Source organism: Poecilia formosa, unplaced genomic scaffold (genome assembly GCF_000485575.1).
Source record: "Poecilia formosa unplaced genomic scaffold, Poecilia_formosa-5.1.2 Scaffold390, whole genome shotgun sequence".
Taxonomy (NCBI): domain Eukaryota; kingdom Metazoa; phylum Chordata; class Actinopteri; order Cyprinodontiformes; family Poeciliidae; genus Poecilia; species Poecilia formosa.
The window spans coordinates 53,931-75,414 of record NW_006800329.1 but is presented as its reverse complement, the minus strand read 5'-3'; the positions used below and the strand labels follow the sequence as shown (position 1 = coordinate 75,414).

The 21,484-nt window shown below is 39.0% G+C and overlaps 1 protein-coding gene across 16 annotated transcripts in view; it reads left to right on the top strand.

Annotated features, from left to right (window-relative positions):
• LOC103154531 (voltage-dependent N-type calcium channel subunit alpha-1B) overlaps positions 1 to 21,484 on the top strand; it is a 122,011-nt gene that overhangs the window by 52,690 nt on the left and 47,837 nt on the right. For 11 of the 16 annotated variants that reach the window (XM_016662792.1, XM_016662786.1, XM_016662790.1 and 8 more), the window contains exons 7-19: positions 4,816 to 4,919; positions 5,235 to 5,350; positions 5,425 to 5,514; positions 8,022 to 8,111; positions 9,171 to 9,392; positions 9,471 to 9,583; positions 10,340 to 10,452; positions 11,064 to 11,195; positions 15,782 to 15,854; positions 16,029 to 16,146; positions 17,483 to 17,550; positions 17,648 to 17,754; positions 20,539 to 20,601. In XM_016662792.1, coding sequence (XP_016518278.1) covers positions 4,816 to 4,919; positions 5,235 to 5,350; positions 5,425 to 5,514; positions 8,022 to 8,111; positions 9,171 to 9,392; positions 9,471 to 9,583; positions 10,340 to 10,452; positions 11,064 to 11,195; positions 15,782 to 15,854; positions 16,029 to 16,146; positions 17,483 to 17,550; positions 17,648 to 17,754; positions 20,539 to 20,601 — 1,409 coding nt within the window. The remainder of the gene's footprint in view (positions 1 to 4,815; positions 4,920 to 5,234; positions 5,351 to 5,424; positions 5,515 to 8,021; positions 8,112 to 9,170; positions 9,393 to 9,470; positions 9,584 to 10,339; positions 10,453 to 11,063; positions 11,196 to 15,781; positions 15,855 to 16,028; positions 16,147 to 17,482; positions 17,551 to 17,647; positions 17,755 to 20,538; positions 20,602 to 21,484) is intronic. The other 5 variants (XM_016662796.1, XM_016662795.1, XM_016662797.1 and 2 more) reach the window with 1 other exon arrangement.

The window sequence follows — 21,484 nt, the reverse complement described above, 5'->3', positions numbered from 1 at the left end:
CGCGGCGGGGAAACTTGAAACTGCTGCTGTGCCAGCTACTCAGCATGGGGTTGCTAGGTAACCAAAGCTGGGTAGGGGGCGGGGGGCGCTTGAAACTCCTTCTGACCTAGCAGGCTGTTGCTAGGCAACCAAAGAATGTTAGAGTCAGTTGATTCCACCAACCTAGCTTAGCTAGCCTTGAGAGGTTGAGTGGTTCCTCTCCCTACATCTCCCAGAATGCTGTGCGGTTCAGTGAAATTATTGTGTATTCTATCCGCTGTATCATCCGTTGGTATTGATCGTTATTGATTAATTGTCCAGCCCTACTTGAAAAACTGTTAGGAAAGCAAAGCCACAGTAGCCATATTTTTACCCAATTATCATGCAAATTTTGAAAATATTGCAAAAAAGTATTTCCATCTATTGTACAGGGGTCAAACACAAGGCCTGGGGGCCAAATCCGGTCCACTGTAGCTCTTTATGTGGCCCTGTCAACTCCAGCGGGACACATTATAATATTATTTTAGCGGATTTTATCTGTACACTGCCAAATTACATCATGGAAATTCACACAAAATCAACAGATCCCTCCACTATTTTATGCCAATGGATAATTGTGAGCTTATTGCAAATTTTCTGCCAAAATGTTAAAAACATCAGGTTTAAGTTATGCTAACTCCCACTTGCACTTAGCAGCATTTCTTACTTTTACTTTTAGAAATATCTCAGGGATTTGATGTTGGTCTGGAGGCTGAATCCACTCTGTACCAAACTTTTCACTGGAATTACAAACTAAAGCTTTGAAATCAGGGAACATCTTTCAAAGTGCAGCAATTAGAAGTCAGCAAAACTGAAGGAATAATAATAGTATACGTGCCCTGAATCCTTCACTCCTTTTCCTTAAATGAATTATAGAAAAGTTCTTCACGCTAAATGCTGAATGCTAAATGCTCAGGTATCAGTGTGAGGCTACACAAAGACGAGCTCGATCTGCCAGAATAACAGCTTATTTGCTATTTCGGCACAGTTTATTCAGAAAATCTTTGCTTGTATCTGTATTTTGAACCTTAGCGGCGCCTCAGATGTGTCTTCCTGACGGCGCCGCAGGCTGCTTGTTATGTTGATAATCACACCTCCATCATGAAGTGACATATGATGAAATGAAATGATGGGTGTCCTTCACTGATGTCCTCGAGATATTCACGTTTTCTTCCATACTCCTGCATGCTGATCGTTATGAAGGTCAAATGTAAACCTAAATATTCTGCTAGACTGCCAAATATTTACCAGAGGTGTTCTTGGAAAACGTCCAACATCACAAGGAAACGGTGTGTTAGTATGAAGGCTGCAGAATTATATTTAATCATCAGATCTAGGAAACCTCCCAGAAAAATGTCTTTGCTTGCTCAGATGAACTGGTTGAACTGCTGAAGCTGCCAGGTTGAGGCCATGTCAAAGGAAAAGCATCGATTCCTGCTGGCTGAGTTTAAAAATGCAAAATGACACAAGAGAGAGTCTCACTTTATCTTCTCTTCCTCACTATTCCTGCTACTGAGGGCGGTGGTTTGTGTTTCTCCAATGCATGGAGAGGGCAGTTGGTGTTCAAAGTGAGCTCTGTGAGAGAAACCTTAGCATGGGACGGGGTCTTTTTGTCGTTTTTGCGTAGTTCCACCAGGTGTTTGCTAATTTCTTCTGGCTACTCTGAAGGAACTGAGTAGGGGAGGGCTGCTCTGTGACCTATCAGGAGGAGCTGCGCCCAGGAGGCGGGGCTAAGTCCACCTAGGCGTTTTGTAACGCTGAATGGTTGCTATGGAGACTAAATGATTTCACTTTATAATCATCTCAAAAAGTACATTTTACATAGTAGTACAAAAAATGAGTAAGAGCAGAGAGAGTGATTGTGCAAATACTTATTGATTTTGTTGGGAGCAACGAAGTAAAAGTCGGATAAAATGCGATCATTTGGACTGATTTGAAAACCATCGGATGTCAGATTTAGTTCCACCTATGGAAGAGGCACAAATTAATTTTTTATGGGTGAAAAGATTGGATGTTGGTCGCATTTGGTAGCAATGTTTTCTGGACTATTAATTCTCCCAGAAATTATTGCGATAAACGATAATATTGCTGTTTTGAGACCATTGTTGAGCCTATCCAAGGCTAAATACTGATGGTGGTAAAATAATGGAAGTACAACAAACTTTAAATTCTAGTGAACATTTAACACTGGCACTGGAAGACATTTTAAATCCAAAATAAAACAAAACAACAAATAAAATGAATTAAGTGTCTATAAGCAACAATGTTCTTAAAAAGGTCTAGTTGAGACCAAAACACCAGACTGAAGACTTTTATCATCCTGTTTTTGATAGAAAAAGAGCAGATTGATATATATATTTTATATAATTATAATTTTAATAGATGTATTGCTTATTCTGACACACCTGTTATTTCCCTGATCTCCGATTTGAATCTGTCATCCAGTCTGAGGAAAGGACAAACTTCCCCTCTGGTCTCTGGTTTAAATTGGCTGCTTAGCACCATCATGTTTTGCAGACCTTCACCTGCCTGAATTGTCAAATTATAACCCGAATTCAGCTTAATGAAGAAGGAAGCAGAACAGACATTCATGTAAGTGTCGAACTGAATGACTCTAAGTTAAAAGATGGAGGAGAAAACAAGCCGATGATGAGAAAGTGATGAAACGCTTGAAAAGAAACGAAGCCAGGCGTTCGTCCTTCCGGGTGGGTGGTTGTTGCTCTGACAGCGGGGGCCGGAGGGTTCGCTGCAGCACATTTTCATTCTCTCATCCCAGATTCTCTGGTGCATAATACAGAACCGCAGCCCACCGATCGGGTCGGCCGGAACCTCCCATCACAATTACTTTGACATCGGCGTCTGCAAAGTGTCACTGAAGCGCTTTCAGGCACGGAGGACGTTTACTTCCCGAGGCACGACTGCAGCGCAGAAACAAACTGAGGCTGTTTGAGACAATTGAAGAGAAACTGTAGGAAAATGTCTTTTAGGGTAAAATGTGACCAATTCTGGATCGTTGCCTGAAAAAGTTGAGATGGAAACTGCTTGTTATTCACACCATCGCTGAGTGGGAGGACTGTTTCAGGCCACTTCATGTTGATTGTAATAAAACTGAAGCAGACAAAAAATGAAAACAAACTCATTTGATAGCCTTAATGGAGGTCTCTGTGACATTTATCTAAGCACCTGCTTTGTTTGCAGCTTTTTTCTGTAGATTTCTAACAGCAGATGTATAAAAGACGTGTTTCCATTAATCCACAGGGTTCAGAGGGATTGTGGTGCATCCATTGCTGCCCAGACTGTTTAAGCTATTCTGCAAAGCTTTTTACCTTATACTTTTATGGGACTACCTGACATTTTTTACATTTATGAGGTCAGACGCTGATGTTGGACAAGAAGGTTTGGATTAGCATCTCTCCTGTAGCTTAGCAGGACTCTGTCTACGCCACTCAAACTCAGTCTTCACCATGTTTATGTTTGATGTCACGCTGAATTACAGTTAGCTGTCATAAGTGCACAGCAGTGCAAACATATGACATATAATACCTATGCCTCACAGGTACTGTATGTCAAGCATTTTCTTTAAAGGAAAAAGTTCAAATTGCAGGTGATCAGCCAAAGTATGCTAAATGTTAGCCTATCTAGTGCTAACACTAGATAGCACTAGATAGGCTAACATATAGCCTATCTAGAAAGACTAGATGTTACTAGATGACTAGATGTTACTTATCTGTTACAATGAACAGTGGAGGAAGTAGGCAGTGTAATGGGTGACCAGCCTAGGCATGCGATTTGTTAGCCTAGCCAAGCCTAACACTAACACACCCAATGCTAATGCTAGATTATCTGTGCTAATGCACAGCATTATGTAGGCAATTCAGATAACAAGCTTTTAATCTAACCAAGGCTAATGTTAGTCTATCCTTGCTAATGAATAGCAGAGGAAGTAGGCAAACCACTTGGTGACTGGCCTAGGCATGCTATTTGTTAGCCTAGCCAAGCCTAACACTAATATCCAATGCTAATCCTAGCTAATATCCAATGCTAATCCTAGCTTATCTATGTTCATGAACAATGGTGACAATCTGATGGATGATAAGCCTATGTATGCTAGTTTTTAACCTAGCCTAATGCTAATGCTAGCTTATACAATAATAATCCTAGCCTCTGTTCTAATGGACAGCAGAGGGAGCAAAAATGTAATTTAAAAAATTATTATTTCAATTTGTATTTCACTTAAATTTGTATTTGACTCCCTAATTTAATTACCTATTGAACAAACTGAGACATTTAATATATATAGATAAAATATAGATAAAATGCTCCTGCTGTTACGTGTTCTGATGAAAATCCATCCCCATCTTGCTGTTAAAACTCATGTGGTGTGAACTCATTGTTTTCTTTGTTAGATAAAAAATTTCTAAATACTTTTAATTCCAGCTGAGAAATCCTGCAGTGACATGTTTGTGGAAAACAGCAGCTCTGATTCTGCAGAAAACCTTTTAGTTTGGTAAACGCTGGGAAAAATACGGCATGTTTTCATGTGGCAGCTGGTGTTGCAATGCTGTTTTAAAATGCCGGATTATTAGGAACAACTTTAATTAGAGTTAGACGCTGCTGTTCGGAGGAAAACTGTGACAGTTTGTGTTAAATAGGGAACGTTGCCCATCTTTTTACGATCATGAAAGATTTTTCTTCAGACAAAACAGGGCAAGCAGCAGAATATAGGTCTGTGTAATTATTTTACTCCTATAAATAACATTTGTAACCGACTACATATAAAATTTTAATTGTTTTCAGACTAATGATGCAGTGGGAAACAACTGGAACTGGCTCTACTTCATCCCTCTCATCATCATTGGCTCCTTTTTCATGCTTAACTTGGTGCTTGGTGTCCTGTCAGGGTAAGTCCACTTACAAAGAATATGTTTATATTTATTATTCTGTAAGTGAATCGATTTATGATTAATGGTTTATCAGATTAAAATTAGTTCCAATTGATTAAGTGGTAATTTCAGCTTAGACCGTCTTTCAGTGTTGTAGTTTGGCCGCCATCCAGCAGAGGGCGCCTCTGGTCCCTTTGAATCGGCGGTGCAGGAACAAAAATGGCTTTAGATTAATGAACCATATCAGTCCCGTCTTCATTTGTAAAAAAGCTAATAATTCATTCTTAAATGCAGTCTGTTCTGTCTATTTTTAAAAAATAAAATTCTTGTCAGAGAATTTGCCAAAGAGCGAGAACGAGTGGAGAAGCGTCAGGAGTTCCTGAAGCTCCGGCGACAGCAGCAGATCGAGCGGGAGCTCACCGGCTACCTGGAGTGGATCTGCAAGGCGGGTGAGAGACCAGAAACCAAACACCAGGCTGTCAGTAATAAGAGCAGAATCTGACACACCGATGCTCTGCTGCAGAGGAGGTGTTGCTAGAAGAAGAAGATGAGATTGCTGAGGAGAAGGCCCCGATGGACGGCGCCTGGTACAAGAGGAAACAGAACCTTTCAGGTGAAAACCGAGCATCTGCTTTCAAATGTGCATAAACCAGCTGACTTTTTCCACCTAATCTAGTCTCTCTGTCAAGAAAAACCCAGTCATGTTTGGTTTATTGAAAACAGAAGAATCAAATATTACATTTACATAAGTAAAACGCATCCTAATTACATGAATAAACCAGATTTGGGTGTCGGTGGAAGACCTGGCTCTAGAACCTCAGCACCTTCCTGTGAGGGTTTCTCGTTTCTCCCAGTTTTCTTGGCAGGTCGTTGAAGCGTCTCAGGATTGGAAAGGAAAATGTGTTTCTGCAGAGATGCTCTGCTGCGTTCTGCTGCTAACTGCAGCGTTTTAAACGCTTACTGAAAGTTAAACTCCGTGTTCCTAATGCTAATTTTTATGTAAGGTGCTTCTAATTTTCTGCTCTAGTGTTTCTCCATAATTTTTAATATTTCCTCAGCCTCAAATCTGCACATTTTTACAAAATATTTGCTTTTTACCTTTTTATGCACTCTTTTTTTTCTTAAAATTAAGATATTAATTAAAAGAAATGTAAAAATATGCTTAATTTTTCTGCAGATTATCAATTATCCACCAGTTTGTGTTGGTCTATCATCTAAAATCATAAAAAAAACTAATTGAAGTTTTTGGTTGGGCAGAAGTTCAAATTATATGAATATTATTACACAGCACTATAAATTAATTCCTCCAGTTTTTTATATAAATTTTCTATCAAGGAAACAACAGATTCCAGCATTTTTTTCTTTCATAATTGTGAGGTTATTTGCAAAAATGTAAAAAATAAAAAAAAAAATAAAAAAAACTTTTGGTTTAAGTGATGCTAACTCCCACCTGCAGGTGGCAGTAGTTCTTATTTCTACTAAACTTCTGTTCGAGCTGTAATTGATATAAAATTATAATCTATGATAATTGTGGTAGAAAATATTTAACTATGTGACTATGTGGGTTCTTTAAAGATTAAAAATGTTTGAGTCGAATCTCTTATCTTGTTTGGACTTGATAAAGAAAAAATATCACAAATATTTCTAAAGTAACATAATAATCGCAAACTCCTGGGGGGGCTGACAAATGAGAGTAATAGTTTTTCTGAGATTGAAAAAAATATTTAGAAAATCATTTTACCAATAAAATCTCCTGCTACAGAGAACATTAATGTATATTTTATGATACAAAAACAAATTTAGTTTTTTTTTTTTTTCAACTTTTTTTGTAAACTTGAAATTTGCTGATAAATTCAAATTTTACAGCCTGATGTGAAGGAATCGGGGTTAATATGTGAGATTTACAGCCGTACTCTGATTGGATTGTGAAAATGAATTCCCAAGCTCGCTCTGTCTCTCACACACACACGCACACACACACACACACACACACACGCACACACACACAGTTGTTATGCTTTTGCCAGAAAACAGACACACACTCCACACACACAAAGCGGCAGAAGCCAGCACTCCTCTGTCCTCCATTAGTCACAAACGGAGGATTAGCACGTCTGAATCCTCGGCTGTAGAAATGCGGCTGTGATGTTGTTGGTGCAGAAAATATGCGTTTGGTTTCTTTCAGATAAATAACAGGTGTGAGTAATGGAGCAACGTGTCAGTCAGACTCAGGGATTTAGGAGGACAGTTATACTGGTGGCATATGAGTCACTGCTGACATAAATAATCGTAGCCGCTAATCACTTCCACAACATCCGGTACAGTTACAAGCAGATGACCAATTAGGCAAATTAGGTGATTTAGTGATTTCCACAGACGTTTGGGAAAACCAGTAGATGCTTTTACTACAGAAGGGCAGAGGAATAAACCTCACTTCCTGTGTTTACTAACTGGCTTTATGCAAACTTTCTGTTAGCTAACTATGCTGCAGGCGCAATTTAATTTTTTGTAACAGCTAACCATGCAGAAGTACTAATGCTAACTTCCTGTTGCTACTGACGATGCTGCAGTACTATTGCTAACTTTTTTTGATGCTGCTAGTGATTCAGTTCTACTGCTGACTTCCTGTTTCTGCTAGTGAAACAGGAAGCAAATACAAAAATACAAATTTGTATTTATTTGCTAGTTTCCTGTTGCTGCTAATGATGCCACAGTACTAATGTTAGCTTCATGTTGCTAACTTCCTGCGGATGCTAAAAATTCAACAGTAACAATGCTAACTTCCTGTGCCACAGTATTAACACTAACTTCCTGTTGCTGCTAACGATGCCACAGTGCTAATGCTAACGATGCAGTGGTCCGTAGTTTTTTATATCAGTAGCTGAAAACCAGCTGCTGACAAATAGTTTTGTTTAGTAAATCTGTCAAAATTAATTTATTTTACCTTAATACAGATTCTATTTTCTACTGGTCTCTAAACATTCTCCACTCTGCAGCAGCTGTTTTAAAAGTTAATTTTGTGCTGATTGTTTTGGCTCATCATTAGTTCCTTCATTAACAGAACCAAACTGAGTTCTAACTCCTGGTTTCCATCCTCTGTGTTTTTTGCTGTTTCTGCAGTTCTGAAGCGAGGGAAAATCAAGAAGGGCAAAAACGACCTGATTGGTGCAGAGGAGGGCGACGATCCCTTTGCTGACATGTCCTCTGTTGGTAAGGCTCATCTGCTGTAAACGGGTCATCTGGAGGTCAAAGGACACCATCTGTTCACAGCCTTTTACAGAAAAGCAGCCAGTTTTCTACAAGACCCTGACCTTTTGACCTCCGTTTATCAGATTAGGCTAAAAATCTCACAGAAAAACCTGAACTTTAGGATTTATCCTGCTTGATAAGTTGAGTAGTGACGACACTGGATGTTCTCACTACTTTGGTTTGCAGTTTTTGGACATTTAACAGCTAAAAAATGACCTAAGACTTGAAGATTTATATTTAATTATTAGGTGAAGATACTGACTACCGTAACTCTCTCCATTCGTTCAGTGACCAAACAGGGCTCTACTGTTGCAAGACATTTCAAATCTTTATTGATTATTGACCTTATTGGTCAAAATTCCTTAATAAGCCAATTTGTCTAGTCCCAGTTTGATTACACACTGCAAAACTCTAAATCTTACCAAGTATTTTTATCCTAGTTCACTTGAAATGAGACTAAACTTATAAGCAACTTTTCAGGAAGATGTAGGATCTTGTTTTGAGTCAGTTATTCCTTAATATTGAAGAAAAAGTTTTTATTCCACTGGCGGATTATTTCAGAATCGTTACCTAGCAACGCCAGCCAAGCCCAGCCCGTCGCCTAGCAACCCAGTTCCAGTTCCACTGGTAGATTATTTCATTTGTAACAAAACATTTTTCCCATGTTATAAGTGAACTAATCTGCCAGTAGAAGTAGTACTTTTTAAAATCAAAATTAAGGAATTATTCTCTCAAAACAAGCTTCTGTCTCTCGCTGAAAAGTTACTCATCAGTTATTTTTGTCTGTTTTCAAGTGAACAGACATTAGCGCTTGAAGCTAAAGAGATATACTTGGTAAGATTTTGTGTTTTTGCAGTGTATTAGTCGACTGCTCCAGTTTTACCTCCTAAAACAAACAATTGTTTCCTGTTTAAGATGAAACTGTCAGAGACGAGAACTTGACTTGAATAAAATTCAGTTTGTCGAGTTGAAGTTGGAATGAAAATGTATTTTATTTGTCGTGTTTTTGGATCGTTTCAGTTCCCCCCGGCTCCCCGTTCGGTCGGGCCAGCGTGAAAAGCGGCGGGAAGATGGACAGCTCATCCTACTTCCGGCGCAAAGAGAAGCGCTTCCGGTTCTTCATCCGGCGGATGGTGAAAGCCCAGAGCTTCTACTGGATCGTTCTGTGCCTGGTGGGCCTCAACACACTGTGCGTGGCCATCGTCCACTACGACCAGCCGGACTGGCTGACCAGGGCGCTCTGTGAGTGATCACCACAGCCAGGCTGATGAAAGCCAGGCGTCCACCTTCCCGTTAATGAAAAGTTTCATTTACAACCAGACACAGCAGAGCTGGTGTTTCTGGGTCTGTTCCTGACGGAGATGACCTTGAAGATGTACGGCCTCGGAGCCAGAAACTACTTCCACTCGTCCTTCAACTGCTTTGACTTTGGGGTAAGTGGCACGAATCAAAATGGCTTCCTTCATTCTTTTAACGATTTTAACAGCTTGTTCCAGTTAGTCTGGCCAAACTGATATGAAGCCTCATTCATGATCAGGATTGATGCTTTGAACAGCAGGAAGGTGATTAAATGCCAACCTGCACATATGAAACCAAAAAGTTTAACTCTGGTCCACCTACAAAACCTCTTGAACTGAACTCTGCTGTGGTTCGAATGCATCTGTTAACCTCAAGTGAACTACAGCGCAGTGCATTCTGGGTAAATGCAGCCTAAACAAGGATGCTAACTAGCGCTAGCATGAGAAACGTCTCCTGATCGTTTACCAGCAGAATCATACAACTGCTAAAATCTGACGCTACTCCATTTTTGTTTACATTTTGTGAAGCAGGAAGTTGTGCTCAATGTCTTATTCAGAGGTTTTGTATGTTGTTTACTTCAGTGGTTGTTTGTGCAGCGCCCCCACAGGCGAGGAGGAGAACAGCTTTTTCACTTAGTTTGGTTTTAAACAGAAGCTGAAAATGTAACAAATGTTGCAGATTTGATCCCCAATTGAACCAAATCTACCAGACTATCAGGTGTGAGAACAACCTAAAAAACAAACAAAATGATGTTCAGGAATAAAACAGTCACCAGGTTAAGCTTTAGGAAGTTGCACTCAGAGTTGTCTGAACACATCTGACTCGTTTTCTTGCAGTTGGTTAATTCTCGTCATCAGATCTAAAAGCATCTGCTCCTCCGGTGTGTCCAGGTGATCGTGGGAAGCATTTTTGAGGTCATCTGGGACATGATAAAACCAGGAGCATCGTTTGGGATCAGCGTGCTCAGGGCCTTGAGACTCCTCCGGATTTTCAAAGTCACCAAGTGAGTTTGTTTCAGGAAAGCTGCTGTCAGGTCAACTTCTGTTCAGCAAACAAACATTTGGCTTCTTATGCACTTGGCAGCTGATGGCCTGTTAGGCCTTCAGAGCATGTTTGGATTGCTTCAAACTCTGGGTGTCCTACATTGTCTCTCTTCAAAAAGAAAGAGAATCTGTATTGATGGGACATTAAAAGTGACCGATGATGCTTCCTTGAAGAGGTTGGGATCGGCCTATGGACATTTTCTACCCAAAATCAAGATAATGAGATTTTAGTCTGATCAGTTCTGCCAGCTTTGAAATGTTTTAGGGTCTCTGTCACTTTAAATCTGTGTTTCTCAAACTGTGGTCCTCGTACTGCTGGTGCCCCCTACTGGTCCGCCAGGTACTGCATGTAAACCACCATTTATTTTCGTGGCATCAGCTCAAACAGCTAGCTTACCAAAGGATTGTGTTAAAAATAATGATGGAAAACTGCTTAATGATTGTTTTTCACCATTTTTTTACTTAAGTCATAAAGTAAAAAACATGTTGAATTAGTGATGCTCTATCTTTGTTCTGCATAAATGACCCTTTTAACCAACCTTTTATTCAATGCTTTTCTTTCTGCTCTCAGATACTGGAACTCGTTGAGGAATCTCGTCGTTTCCCTTCTCAACTCCATGAAGTCCATCATCAGCCTGCTCTTCCTCCTCTTCCTCTTCATCGTGGTCTTCGCTTTGCTCGGCATGCAGCTCTTTGGCGGACAGTGAGTGATATTTCCAACATGTCTCTGTTGCTCCACCGTACACACAAACCCCCAGCGACTCCACCAGGATCCTCTCCCGTCCTTCTGCTTGTGATCCCTGGACTACTGCTGCTGCTGCTGCTGCTGCTGCTGCTGCTGCTGCTGCTGCTGCTGCTGCTGCTGCTGCTGCGGCGGTGGCGGCGGTGACAAGCATGTCGGCGCAGCGGGTAGCTGACTGAGCAGCAGCTCCAACCAGAGCCCTTTGAATATCAGCCCCAGCAGGAGCGCCGTGTCGTCTAATGACAGGAACACCTCCTGATCCCAGAGCTGGCTGTGCATAATCAAAGGCCTGGCATCTGGCCCACGTTCTGAATCAATTTACACACAAACCTTTTGTATCGCAGCCCACATCACTGCTGGGACATTGTGGTGGTGAAATGTTGTCATTCATGGAGCAGCTTCACAGTGAGACTTTATGCAGCCGTTTGAGGATCAGTCGTCCCGACTTTTCCTGGAAACAGTTTGGTTTTTACTGGCTAACTGTGCTGTCAGATTTTGCTAGATGATAAAATGTCCCACTAGCTATGGTGATAAACGATAATATTGTTGTTTTGAGTCTAGAGCTTTATGACAAATTATTATATCGCAATAGACATGCGATCAACATCAATAGATGGATAATACATCTGAAAATATTCAGTAGTCTATAAATTAAACCGCACGGCATTCTGGGAGATGTAGGCAAAGGAAAGACTTTCTAGCTAAGCTAGGTTGGTGGAATCTACTGACTCACTCGCTCTTTGGTTGCCTAGCAACAGCCTGCAGCGTAAGAAGCAGTTTCAAGTTCCCCCCCCAACTTTGGTTGCCTAGCAACGACCTGCAGCATAAGAAGCAGTTTCAAGTTCCCCCCAACTTTGGTTGCCTAGCAACGACCTGCTGAGTAAGTGACGCAGTTTGAAGTTTCCCCACTGCGCCTCAAAACTGCTTAAAAGTAAAAAACAACATGAAGAGAAAACTGGATAAAACTAACTTCTGATTGAATGGGACAGGAAGTGCTTTTATTTTGATATTTCCAGCTAAAGGAGTGCTTGCAATGCAAGCTAGCTTCGACATCGAGAGAATGTCGAATGTAATTTATGTTTATTTCCTTCTGAAATTATCCATTTAAGGTTCGGTTGGAATAACATTCATATGGTCATTATTACAAAGCTACAGTTAGCGTAGCCTTTACCATCCAACAACATCACTGACTAAAAATAATTTGCATCCTTTCACAATAAAATGTCTGTACCAACATCCTTTCACTCTCCATTACATAAAGTAAAATCTGCTGCTAACATTAGATCAGTCAAGTCTCAAGACTTTAGCAAAAAAAATCTCTCCCAGGTCTTTTATTTTCAAATTCAATTGAAATTCAAAAATATATTTTTTGAATTTTTCTTGAAAGGGAAATTAAATACGAAAGTGATCCACGCCATCTTTTTATTGTTGTCATAGCAACTGCCTACCAAGATGGCTGTCAGTCACAAAGCTCCAGGAATGTGACATCACATGGGAACTATGTATTCAAAATCAATAATCCTTTATTGATCCCAAAGGGAAACTAAATAATAATAATATTTTGCCTCTGAAGTCTGAAGCTCCAGCTGCCATCTTGTTGTTGGTTGTATTTTCTCCCAGTGACTGTCGGCCCCGCGCGTCGTTGCGCTTTGGGACAGCAGGCCGTTGCCATGGTTCCCGGCTTAATTCTGCGACATCATTAGCGTTACTTGGCTGTCTGCTGATGGACATGTGTGAGATGAGTCTGACACCAACGAGATGTGTGTAGTTAGCTGAGCGTATCGGGCTGAACACACTTCCTCTAATCAATTATGTCCTCGTCTTTCTCTGGACTGAACTCCTGTTCAGCGTGTAAAGTAGCATCTTGTGTTGTTTTTTTAATGTTCCTGAGCAAAGATCATGAGTCATCTTGTGAGTTACCTAAAAATAGTCTGTTCTCTGTCAGCTGTGGTGTAACGAAGGGAAAACACAACCTTTTTCTTCCGAATGTTTCTGCTCTCTCTGGGCTAAATGGTGAGAATTGAAAATGAGCAGCAGAGAGCCGTTTCCCTGCTGAGACTCCGTGGACACGAGCTGCGTTTGGAGAGGAAGAAAATGTCTGAAGCAACGATTTGTTTTTCTGATTCCAGCTTCAGAGCGTCTTTGTCGATTTGCTCTGACTCGGTGGTTCTCAGCAGACTTGCTGTTCTTATGTTTACAGCCAGAGATAAATCACAGACTGCTGCGCTCAAACTGTTTACTCTGAGTTTCAGTTGGATTGCTTTCAGTTTGACATTTCGGCGTTTGGCATCTTAAAGATTTGGCATTTAGTTAAAAGGATAAAAAAGAAAAGATGTTGATCTGTGGTGATCAGTCCTTCCAAACCTTTGGAAAAATGCCAAATGTTTTGTTTTCATGCTAATCACATGACGGCAACCCTTAGATTCAGTATCAACATCGAAAATAAAGTAGATTTAACTGACGTTGTTGTTGCCGGTTGGACGGTCTGAATGTCCAGTAAGCTGGAGCTTGTCGGAGTTCAGAGTTGACTGGGCAGCAGATGAAACATCCACTGGTTGCAAACCAGTAACAGGATCTCTGAACGGTCAACATGTCAAACCTGGAAGCAGAAAACAGGAAATGTGTCGATTTGATCTGAAGCATTTAGACTAAAGGGTCAGAATTTGGTTGGATGGATGGATGGATGGATGGATGGATGGATGGATGGATGGATGGATGGATGGATGGATGGATGGATGGATGGATGGATGGATGGATGGATGGTTGGATGGATGGATGGATGGATGGATGGATGGATGGATGGATGGATGGTTGGATGGATGGATGGATGGATGGATGTATGTACACATGGTTGGATGGATTGATGGATGGTTGGATGTATCATTGCTGTGAAGCAAAGTCTGTATTTTTCTCATTTTGTCTCCTGGGTTTCATTGATTCAACCAATATGAAAATATCTATAAATCAAATATCTGTAAATCAAATATCTGTAAATCAAATATCTGTAAATCAAATATCTGTAAATCAAATATCTGTAAATCAAATATCTATAAATCAAATATCTATAAATCAAATATCTGTATGATGTTAAACTTGCTCAGCATTCAGTGGAACCTAAAGAACGGTTTTTCCTCCCAGCTGCTCTACAGAACCACTGCTGGTCCGAATCATCGGACTCTCGCTCTGCGTCCGTCCTCCTCCTGTAAATCCAGAACCGCTCGGCTTTAAGCCGCCTCCTCCGGTTGGTTCACGATAAAAAATAAGAACCTGCTGCCGTTGTGTTCGGGATTAGATGAAGCTGCTGGGAACAAACTGAGCGTCGTGTGACTCCGGTTCCCCGGGTGGAGGTAATGGAGTCTCCGTGGTCGCGCTCCCAATCCCCATTATCAGGATAAACAGAGCAAGGCACTCGCCGCTCGGCGCTGCTAATCCCCGAAGAGAAGAAGAAGAAGAACGGGAGGAATGGAGGGAAGGTGGGAATAAACGGAAAGGCGATGGAGGGATGCAACCGAGAAGGAGAATGTTTAATCCATCGCTGTGAAAACCCACCAGGACTTTAAACACTTTATTTTATCTTAAATGAGTTTAGTCCTCTGCTGCACTTAAAAAAATAACTATATGTGGAATAATGTTAAAACCGTGTTGGAAGTAATTTCAAGAAACTAAAGTTACACTGTAAAAAATGAGCAGCAATTTTTGGGTTTATTTAACCTGACATAAAGAGAAGAAATTGGTTTTATTTCTCAGTGTTTCACCTTTTTATTCACACATTTATAAATGTCAAACTAAATATTCAGTCACCAACTCAATGTTTGTCATTTAAATATCAAATTTTCACGCTAAATATTTAGTTTACTTCATAGCTAAATATTTGGTTTGTAAACTATTTAGTTGTCTAAATATTCAGATCCAAGATAAATATTCATTTTCCAAGCAAAATATTTTGCTTGGACAGAAATTTTTAGCTAACTAACTAAATATTTTGTATATATTTTTTAAACATAACTGAAGAGATTTTTTTTTTGCAATTAAATTTGCTTCACCAAACATCATTTCAAGCTTTTATTTTTGCTAACATTGACAATTTCAGCTAAGAGTCAAAACACAATAACTCAGAAAATTAAAATGATACAAAACTCCAATAAAACAAAGATTTTTCATATAGAACCATTAGTGGTTCCTAATATGGGCAGTATGGCTCTCCACCCGGGAGGCCATGGCTTCAAGGGCGCCATTAACATTTAGAAAAGTCACCAGTTGCACTACATACAGAAAAAAAAAAATAAGTGGAAGGAAGAAAAACATGTGCAAAGCAACAAGCACAATAATTATAATTTTATTGGCTTTTTCATATTATTCTTTTAAAACTGATTAGTTTTTAATTGTTTAAGCAACAAAAATGTTTGGAAAACATTTTAAAGTTTTGTTTCTGAAGACCTGAAGAAGTTTTATATCCCACAGACACAGAAAAACTACATATTTATGTTTTTTGTTTGGTTTTTTAGCTTTGTGATTTTGTTTTTAATGAAGCGTTTCTGATTTTCCAGGTTTAACTTTGAAGATGAGACACCAACAACAAACTTTGATACCTTCCCAGCAGCCATCCTCACTGTGTTCCAGGTAAAACAACCACAGAAAACTGGCCAAACAAAGCTCTTTATCTGAATTCAAATTAGCTCAAAATAATCTCTTTTGTCCCCAGATGAGCTCTGTGATAATCCTTTAATTAGCCTGTGCTCATCCCCCTTTGCTCTGTGAAGTGATTATTTAATCCACAGCCTGCGTTTTCCTCAGATCCTGACTGGCGAGGACTGGAACGCCGTCATGTACCACGGCATCGAGTCTCATGGCGGCGTTCACCGTGGGATGTTCTCCTCCATCTACTTCATCGTCCTCACGCTCTTTGGAAACTGTATCCTCTTCGGTGCAACAGCAGAACTTATGAAGGGAGAGCAAAACAAATATGAGGCAAAAATAGCTGAAAAGTTAGCTGATAGCTGTGCTAACACTCAAGCATTAATCATAAACATTAGGTTGGTATAAGCTAATGCTAAAGCATACTTAGCAACATTTCTGTGCTACGTACCAACATGGTGGCGTTTGCTTCTACTTTGGCATTAGACTAATGTAATGCTAAGCTAATGCAAAAGAGCTACAGTGTAAATTCAACTATATTGATTCCCCCTGTATGTTAATATCTTAACGTGCTACAAGAGATGTAAACGTTAACGATGGCGACTAATATGAATATTACATAACCCAGATTAATCGAACTGCATATTTCAACCTAAAAGGCTCCAAGTCTCAAAAGTCAAACATTTTTGATTTTCCTAACTCATATTTTTCCAAGTTCTTTTTTCCTAAAATGTCTGAGATTAATATCAAAAGTTAGTGGGTTTTTTCTGGCATATTTTAAACTTTTCAAACTCTAAAATTATATTTTCTAGAAAATAAAGTTTTTATTGTAAATGTTTGACTTTTCAAATTCAGGAATTTTCAAATTCAGGAATTTTCAAGTACTTTCTGGAGAATTCCTGAGAATAATTTTAAAAAAAAAATTTAAATTATTTTTTTTCTAGCAAATTTTCAACTTTTCAAACTCTAAAATGATATTTTCTAGAAAATAAAGTTTTTATTGCAAATTTTTGACTTTTCAAATCCAGAAATGTTCTTGTTTTTTTCTAGGAAATTTCTGAGATTGATCTCAAAAGAAGCGCGCACGCCTCCAAGTTGCACATAGTAGGTTAGACTGAAGAAAGCAGTTCAAATTCAAAAAGCAAAGCTTTCGATTTGTGTTAAAAGAGATGAAGAAGGTTTGCCATATGCAGAATGAGGAAGAAAATAATATTTCTAATTCACTTGTCCTACAGTCATTAAAACTGATAAATTTTGCGCAGAGTGCTGGAGTCCTGATGCTGTTTGCAAGGCTAAAACTGACGGTTGTAGTAACTTCTCACACAGATTTGTTTATTTCTCATATTGTGAATACATATCATACTCCACATGCAATATTACTGGCAGAAGCATCGTGTAGGAGTCATGAAAATGCAATTTTGTCACATTTGTATCAAATAATCACTGATTTCACACCAACTTTCTGAATTTGTCACTCAGCTGTAACTCCTATTGTCTGTCAAATCTAATAAATGCAGATTAAGTTGTCCATTATTACGGTTAGTGGAAATAAAGAGATTTTCTTTTAATATTTTGCCACTATGTGTATATTTTTCCTGAAAGTTGTGCTTCAGACACTCTGCTGAACGTCTTCTTGGCCATCGCTGTTGATAACCTCGCCAACGCCCAAGAGCTGACGAAGGTGGGCTGCTCAAACATCACCCAGACCAACAGGAAGTAGTTTATATTTTCCTCATGATATTCAGCTGAGACATGAAACCTGGGCTCTGGGCTGGCAGGATGAAGAGGAGCAGGAGGAAGCAGCCAATAAGAAGCTCGCTCTGCAGAAAGCTCTGGAAGTAAAAGAAGTCAGCCCGATGTCAGCTGCCAACATTTCCATCGCTGCGTAAGTTTCTTCTCGCTCTGTTTGCTCCCAGAATGGAGGGAAATATGTTTGTTTCTCTATATTTCTCTCTCTGGATGTTTTCCCCTCTCCGTCTCAGAAACGAGTTTTTGTTTGTTGCATTTCTCCTCATCTTCTCCCCGTTTTGCTCTGGCTGTTGTCTTCTCCAACTTTATCTGCAATTAAGGAAGCACTGGGTTTCTACTAACAGCTTTCGGCTAATTGTTTGTTTTGCTGCTGAGCTTAATTAACATTTTACTAAAAACCAGTGAAAGAGGATTTTTTTTTCACTCCTATTTGTTGCTCCCAGTTCTACAGATATTCCACTGTTTGCTTTAAGATGCGAAATATGCACAAAAATATCAGGATGAAATTTGTTTTGCAGATAAATAATATTGCAAATGTTATTACAGTATATTAATAAAGCTATAGTGAGTTTTGTGAGACAAAATCACATCAAACTTTTAATATTTCCATGAAAATGACAAAATAAAAACTGTTTAGATTTATGTCGCTTCCAAAGGAACAGAGAAAAAATGTCCACAAAGTTTCCTCAGTGGATTTTGTACAACAGCATATTGTAATATGGAAGTACATGTCTGCCAAAAACTTTTTTTTATTAATTTCGGAAAATTTCTTGGAAAAATATTATCTGAGTTTGAAATAACTCTTCAAAATGTCAAAGAATAGTTTCAAAAGTTAAATTTCTTTTTTTTTTTACTTTTTAAAGTTCTCCCAATTTTTTAAAGTTTTCATTCTAAAAGAAATCTGACACTAATCTCAAATTTTATGTTATTTTTTCTGGCAGTTCTACGTTGAAACTCAGAAATTTTAATCCTTTTTCTATTAATTTTTTTAGCTCAATCTCAAATTTTCAGTTTTTTCTAGTAAATGTTCAACTTTTCAAACTGAAATTTCTCAATTCTTTTTCTCAAAAATCTTTGTGCTCAGTCTCAAAATTTCATTTTCTTTATTATTTTCATTTTTTCTAGAAAATTTCTGAGTAGTCTCAACATTTCTGAATTGTATAACAAATGTTTGATTTTTCTGACTCAGAAATGTTCTTGTTTCTCTTGGACATTTCTGAAATGAAGTTTTTTTAGGCAGAAATTCACTCCTCATTTTTTTCCATGCATATTGTTGTCAATATGCATGGACAACATGCATATTGACAACAGTAACGACCAAACCAGGTCAGGTCGTTACTGACCTGGTTTCAGGTCAGTAACGACCTGAAACCAGTTTCTGGTTGTTCTTGACTAAGAGCCTCCCAGAATCGTTCGTAGGGCCCAATTGGCCCCCAGACAGAGCCTGTAAAGATTAACTGCCTACTAGGAGAATTTGCTCACTTAATAGTGAAGCTACGGTAAAAATAGGAGCCAACTTGCCTCATGTCATCTAACCTGATCACATAAAAACAAGCAAAAAGGTTAAAGGTCAGGATGAGCTCCATAATATTGGATTCGCTAATTTTCAGTTTTAATCTTTCCCCAGCTTTTATATTATTATTATTATTATTATTATGAGCCGTTTACTCATGTGACTAATTGATCATCTTTGCTCCTTAATTGCTGTTCTCCCCTCTGTGAATGACGTCATTTAGACCCGCCAGCTGATCAGTGCTGAACATCTCCAGATGTTTGGCTTCCCAGTCGTTCTCCTTTGTTGTGTGATGATGTGCGTTTGGTTTCTGCATGTCAGAAATATTTCCTTTGGTTGTTGACCGCTATGCTAAAAGGCTTGTGGTTTTTGGTTTGTTTGAACTGCACAGATTTTGTTTGATTCCTGTTGATAAAAACTCAGGGTTTCATTCCCAAATCCTTTTCCATATCACACTGCAGTAAAGTTTTAATCCAGGAGTTTTTGGAAATGTTGATACCATAATGTGGTGCAAATATTCTGAATTTGGCATCGGGGATGCTAATCCTAGATTAAGCTGCCAACTATCTGTTCATGAGTGCTAATAATAACTTCCTGTAACATTTAGCTTTGCTACATGGCTAATCCTTTTTGTACTCAGTCAATAACATCATGTAGCAGTTAGCTATGCTACAGTGTTTATCATAACGTCTTGCTGCAGCTAGCTCAACTGGCGTGCTAACAATGATGTCATGTAGCAGTTAGCTTTGGTGCTGCTACAATTAGCTCCTAACATTAATGTCTTGTTGCAGTTAGCTTTACTTCAGTGCTTAACCTAGCTTCTTGCTGCAGCTAGCTGTACTAGAATGCTAACAATAATTTCATGTAGCAGTTGGCTTTGGTACAGTGTTTATCCGAACATCTTGGTGCAGCTAGCTCAACTGGAGTGCTAACAATAATGCCATGTAGCAGTTAGCTTTACTATGGTGCTAATCCTATTTCCAAAAGCTCAAGATTTTTGTCCGTTCAAACTTTTTTTATTTTAGAAAACGTCTGAGATTACTCACGAAGTAAGTTCCAGGTTTGTTTTTTTGTTTTATTTCTACCTACGATGGTCCTAATATTTTTGTCATACCAGAAGCTCCAGATGAACGTTTAGTTTTAGTAGCAAAGCAAAAAGATTCAAAGCCGTTTGCCCGTTTTGAAATCTTCCTTCTCTGGAATGAAACTCCTGGATGGTTTTTGTTTTTTGTCGAGTCGTTCTGGGTTTGGCTCAGGTTGTGTTTTCAGAGCAGCTTCATAGAAACTGTGTGAATCATGGAGTGTAGGGACAGGTGGACGGCACCGACAGGCCAACACACCGTCCACCTGTCCCGTCCACATCTCTCGTCTCATTCTTTTCCTTTTGTTTTTGTTCTGCATGTACAGTTTTGTAAAGCAAAATCGAGATGCACTCTCTCGCAGGTCGTCCGTCACCAGCATTCAGTCACTGTGAGTTATCGCTCTCTCAATTTTCTGCTCCTTCCTTTCTTTCCTTCCTTTTGTCCTTTATTCTCTCTCCATCGCTTAATTCCTCCCATTTTACCATCGACACTTTATCCTGTTCTTAAAATGAATCTTTCCCTCTCCTACTTGTTCTCTGCTGTTTTAGACTTTCAAAAGCTAACTTTAATCTCGCTAGAAGGAACAAAATGTTGTGTTTAGTTCATTACATAAAGAGGTGGGGTTGGAGTGTAAAGTGACAGTAACTAGTGTTTCTGCAGCTCATCGTTGTTGGTGTCTCCAGTAAGTCCTCTGCTCTGTGCGCTCTGATCCCAGTAATTTGTTTATAAAAGCTTCATTTCCCAGTGTTGCTGTCAGCAAAAGTAGTTTGACATTTCCAGTGTGTTTGCCGTGACATGATGGTGGGATAAAGTAACCAAGAAGCCGCTCTGATATCGGTAATCTGCTCTTTGTTGGTCACAGTGGAGCATTGGAAAACCATTATTTGCTCAAATACTTCATTTCAAAAAGTTTAAATTGTATATGACATAGCTCATAAAAATCTAGAATCCAGTTTCTGAGAAAATTAGAAAGGATTTTTTTAAAGAAATGGTTTGTTATGCCCTTCACAATCACTGCAAAAGTACCAAAGGAAACAGAAAGTAAATTTTGGGGTTTTCATTAACTATAATCCACAATTATCATAATTATTTGAAATAATTCTCACTCTGTAAAAGTAATAAATTACTCTTGAATTCCTGAAAGAAGATATTTGTTAATCTTCTAAATTATAGCTGTACAATATGGCTGACAAACATATCACTATAAGAGTTTCATAACAGTCGATATTGATAATTATCAATTAGTTTTTTGTTTTAAATTTCTGCTGCCA